General features: G+C 36.3%; 1 protein-coding gene across 2 annotated transcripts in view; it reads left to right on the forward strand.

Moving 5' to 3' along the window:
- Positions 1–3,789, forward strand: part of LOC106873715 (transmembrane protein 126A) — a 98,206-nt gene extending 94,417 nt beyond the window's left edge. For both annotated transcript variants that reach the window (XM_014921191.2, XM_014921192.2), the window contains exon 3: positions 3,026–3,789. In XM_014921191.2, the coding sequence (XP_014776677.1) occupies positions 3,026–3,542 (517 nt within the window). In that variant the 3' untranslated portion in view covers positions 3,543–3,789. The remainder of the gene's footprint in view (positions 1–3,025) is intronic.
- Positions 3,790–5,443: the final 1,654 nt, after the last annotated feature.

Raw genomic sequence — 5,443 nt, forward strand, 5'->3', positions numbered from 1 at the left:
AGGGGTGCTAGGTGTGGGGTCAGGGCGGCGGTCAAGGAAGTATTGGAGGGCTGAGAGACCATCGTTGTGTGGAATCACCGTGTATAGGGATTTGATGTCCAGGGTGAAGAGGATATATATATATATATATATATATATATACACACACACACACACACACACACATGAAGTTCTCAGTATGTTAACCAATGAATCTGGTTTTGAAATAAGTTATTCAGACGTTTCCGTAAAATGTTTGATTACTACAATCCCACCAAACTTGAAAAAGCTGGATCCTGAATTCATTGTAAGCAGATACTCTTCTATTTTTATCTGCTTATTACTTGTGTTCCAGCAATATTTCCATTTTTATCCATTTTGCCATATTTTTACAGATAGTTGTTAGTTGGACTGTATCTGTAGATCTGTTATAATCCATTCTGCTATAGGCACAAGGCCTGAAATTTAGAGGGAAGCTAGTTGATTACATCAGCCCCATTGCTCATCCAGTAATTATTGACCCCCAAAAGGATGGAAGTTAACTTTGGCAGCAGACTGACGAAATACTCCTAAGCATTTTGTCCAGTGTGCTAATGATTCTACCAGCTTATTGCCTTTTCAAAGATGAAATGAAGTGTATCTTAATATAAGATAGGACAATTAACTCATAAATTTCCTGAAATATTGTATTTCCAAACATACATTGTTATTACTGCATTTCTGGTAAGACAGCTGCAAGAGAAATACCTAACCAAAGATAAACCTCTGTACATCGCTTTCGTTGACATGGAGAAAGCCTTTGATAGGGTCCTCTGATCCCTTATCTGGTGGTCAATGCAGAAACTAGGGATAGATGAGTGGTTGGTGAGAGCTGTACAAGCCATGTACAAGAATGCTGTCAGCAAGGTGAGGGTTGGTAACGAGTATAGTGAAGAATTCTGGGTAGGGGTCCACCAAGGATTAGTCCCAGCCCCCTTTTATTCATCATAGTCCTCCAGGCAATAACAGAGGAATTCAAGACAGGATACCCCTGGGAGTTTCTTGATGCTGTTGACCTTGCTCTAATAGCTGGGTCACTATCAGAACTAGAGAAGTTTCAGGTGTGGAAGCAAGGTCTCGAATCAAAGGCCTTAGAGTCAAACTAGCAAAAACCAAAGTCTTCACAAATGCCTTCAGGTAGATGGCCCTCCTTGATCTGTAGAAAAGGCGTAGGTAGAAACTCTATAAGATGTACCCAGTGTAAGCTATGGACACATAAGAGGTGCAGCAATATCAAAGGAAAGCTAATTGGGAAGATAGTTTTTGTGTGTAGCAAATGCTTAGGGGCAATAAACACTGAAAATGTGCAGAAATAATAAACAGTGTCCATGGATCAATCCAATTTACTATGGAAATGAATGAAAGGGAACTCCCCTTCTAAGATATCATAATAATTAAAGAGAATGAGATTATAACAACTAACCTCTATTACAAAAACACAGACACACCAATATTTAGACTTTAGATCTTGCCATCCTTCCCATACAAAAAGGAACATACCCTTTAATATGGCAAGGCGAATATGTACAGTATTTTCAGAGACAAATAGAAGAGAAAGACGACTTGAAGAGCTCAACTTATTCCTTAAAAAACAAAAATACCCCACCAAATTAATAGATCAAGCGATAACTGAAGCAAAAAAATATCCCAGTCTCTACACTAGGAAGAAAAAACACTCACACTGAGGATAAACGGAAAGATGAACATAAAAATATCCCATTTGTTATCACTCAAAATCCCAAGAACCACAATATTCTACAAACAGCCAAACACCTTCTACCAATTCTACACTAGTCCCCATGTCTCCGACAAACAATCAAGGAACAACAAATAATCAACAGCCGAAGGCAACCACCAAACCTTGAGAAACTTCTAACCAAAGCAAGATTCTCATCAGAGGAAGAAATGATGCAAGTTACCAAATGTGGAGACCCCCAACGTGGGATATGTGGTTTAAAAGAACAGGGACCAGCCAAAAAATTCAAGAATGGGAAAGAATTAAAGGTGAATGCAAATATGAACTGCAAAAGCAAAAACCTGATATGTTGTATCACATGCCCACGATGAGTAGTTTTCTCGTGTCTGAGTAGTTAATCTGTGACAAGTGATTGAGCTTCTTCATCCTGATGGGTTCAAAGGGTGCTGGTGCTTGAGGTGTTTGTTCCGGCCAAGAGCAGTAATTAGGACATGTATGGGGATGTGTGGATGTTGTTTGGAGTGTAGTGTATTAGTGAAGGGGACTGGAATCTATTTGGATGTTCATCAGATGCTTGTGCGGTAGAGAAGACACGTGTGATTTTGTTCTGCAGAGATATTGTGTAATAATGAGGGCATGTGTGGTGGGAGTAATGTAATCTTGTATGTGTGATGGTGTAGTTTAGGAGTGAGAATACATAATGTTGTAATGAGAATATGTGTATGCAAAAAATGGTCAAATTAGTATCCGTGAAATTGGAAATTAATACATAACTATGGGCTGACAAACAGTAACTGAATGAAACTAACAGTTCAGAAATTTCAAGTTCAAATCCAGTTTCTGACCAGAAATAACTTTATATGCTACATTCTTCAGTTTACTTAAATGTCAGGAAAATATCACAAGAATTGACCACTCATTAATGCATAGACTCAATAAGTTAACTTTGTCAGACCATTATATAGGTTGTTTTAAATACTAACTATACACACACATTTATTAATATCAAGGGTAATAAGAAATATTAGAAATTTCTACTACCAGTGGACTAGCATGTAAAAATTTAGTCCATAGACTATATATTATTCATATAAATACAGTGTACATTTAAACACATAAGAGGTCTCCATCATAGGATTTCTTGCATACTAGAATGAGCAGCTAAGTTCCAAACCACTATTAGGGATAAAATTTCGAAGGGAATGAAAAATAAAAACATTTACCATTTATATATATATACATACATTTAAACATGTACATTTTCTTTAAATGAATGTTATTAATTTCACCTTTTTGTTTCTTTTCCCCCAGATGGCCTCTGACCCATGGTGCCAGTATTTGTTCTTCTGCTACTGTTATTTCCTGTGCACTAACCAACAGTTACTTCCGCCGATACTTCAATCTTATGCATTTTGGCCGTGCAAGTGGATACCTCATGGCTGTTGGTATGCCATGTGTGTTAGGCATGATCACACATACAACTTTTGTCACTGAGAATTGTTTGGTTGGAGATTTTGCCTGTCCAACATGTCTAATGACAAGAAGTGGTATAATTCAGCTTTTAGTTGGTGGTTTATATCCTGCAGTTCTTTGTCCAGTTTTTGGTTTGATTCAAGCCAGAAAATATTTGACCAAGGCCATTGAACCAAGTAAAAAAATTACGGATTCTATACAAATTGTTGCAAAAACTGCTGTACCTTTCAAAAAAATTTTGGGCTTGTCTTTGCTGGCAAACATGTTTTTAGGGATGTACATGTCCAAGTTGGAAATGGACACATTCCTCAATGTTCTGATGAAAGAAAAACCTCAAGAAACAGAGATGCTATAATAAAAATTTCAGCAAAATATTTTTAAGGATTCCATTGTGCTTATATCAAACTCATTTTAACAATATTTCTAGATAATAAATTAAAAAGACAAAAATAGGTTTCAAAAATATTCTAAACCTTCATTTCAAAGTTTGATATCACTGATTTGATGAACTGACTCCAGGTCACAGCACAGTGTCAGATTATCAACTTCATTGTTACTGCTTCTGTTTGTATTAGTCATTACATTTGTTGTTTGGTTTTTTTGTTTGTGTTTTTTATTTCATTTTTTTTGTGGAACATTTGTTTCAGGCACAGGTTTGAATTCCCTGACTCACTACATCACAGTTAATATTGAAAGGTAGTTCAGCTCAGTACAGATGATAACATTTATTAAGACAGATGTAGATGGTAACAGTATTGATTTTGAACTATCTAGTGAGGACAGGAAGTTGTGTAGTAAATATATTAAAATTGGAGAATGTAAAGAAAAAAGAATGGGTTGTCTATTGTGTGTATTTTTAGTTTCCTAAAAGACTTCTGCTGAATTCCTGACTCTAACATATTTTCAATCATTATCAACATAGTGCTGTTACAGTTAAATTGCATTATAGTGTGACAGTGTTGAGAGAGTACCAACATCTTCTATGATATGCTATGCATTGTATCTCTAAAATAAGTGACATATCAAGTGACATCCAGTTTATTCTGTGAGATTGGTAGACAAAACAGTTCTGTACTTCAGTTGATTTTTTTTTTTTTTTGTCTTGTTTCTCCATATTTAGTGATAGAGTGGACTTCCAACATATTATGAAATTTACTGATTTTACAGAACCACTCAATTTATAGACAGGTTAGATAAATGAATAAAGTTATGGAAGGATAACATGGACCAAACGGTATCTTCTTTTATCTTTTACTTGTTTCAGTCATTGGACTACAGCCATGTCAGGATACTGCCTTGAAGGGCTTGATTCCAATACTTATTTTTTTAAATTCTGGTACTTATTCTATTAGTTTCTTTTGTTGAATTGCTAAGTTATGGGGATGTAAACAAATCAACTGCAGTTGTTGGGTGGAGGGACAAAGACATACATATATATGATAGGCTTCAATGCAGTTTCCATCTGCCAAATTCACTGAAAGCAGTGGAACTGAACCCAAAACCGTACAGTTGCGAAGTGAGCTTTTTGACCTCACAGTCATGTCTGTGCCTATATGACAAACTGAAGCTGAATAAAATCTTATCTATTTTCAAAGAATGAAATCCTAGTGACTTTACAAATTGAGTTTTCCTGTAATTATTGATCTCAAATTTTGGCACAGGGCCAGCAGTTTCAGGGCAGTGGGTAAATTGATTACATCAGCCCAGTAATCAACTGGTACTTATTTAATCAACCCCAAAAGGATGAAAGGCAAAATCAACTTTGGCGGAATTTACACTAAGGAAATAAAGATGGACAAAATGTCACTAAGCATTTTACCCAGCATGCTAACATTTCTGCCAGTTCATCACCAAAGTATACGTCTCCTCCCAGCAAAAATATCCCTTTTGCTAACCTACAATAAAAATCATGTCAAAATAGACAGTGAAACCTGGTGCAGTCTTCTGGTTTGCCAGCTCCTGTCAAACCATCCAACCCATGCCAGTATGAAAAACAGATGTTAAATGATGATGAGAATACCATCTCATATTCTTGTTCCTTTCACCCACCCATCCTAGAAGGGCATCCAACTGTAAAAATTAAACTAAAACTGAAATGTCCGATGTGATACTGCACCCCCATCTAGGAAAGCATTAATTCCAAATAAGAACTGACTTGGACTGCTATAATGTGCCCAACTATACCAGCATAGAAAGCGGACATTAAACGGACAACAATGACAACAAGATACCACCAACACAGTTGTTGTGACTGAC

This window comes from Octopus bimaculoides, chromosome 19, assembly GCF_001194135.2.
Source record: "Octopus bimaculoides isolate UCB-OBI-ISO-001 chromosome 19, ASM119413v2, whole genome shotgun sequence".
NCBI lineage: Eukaryota > Metazoa > Mollusca > Cephalopoda > Octopoda > Octopodidae > Octopus > Octopus bimaculoides.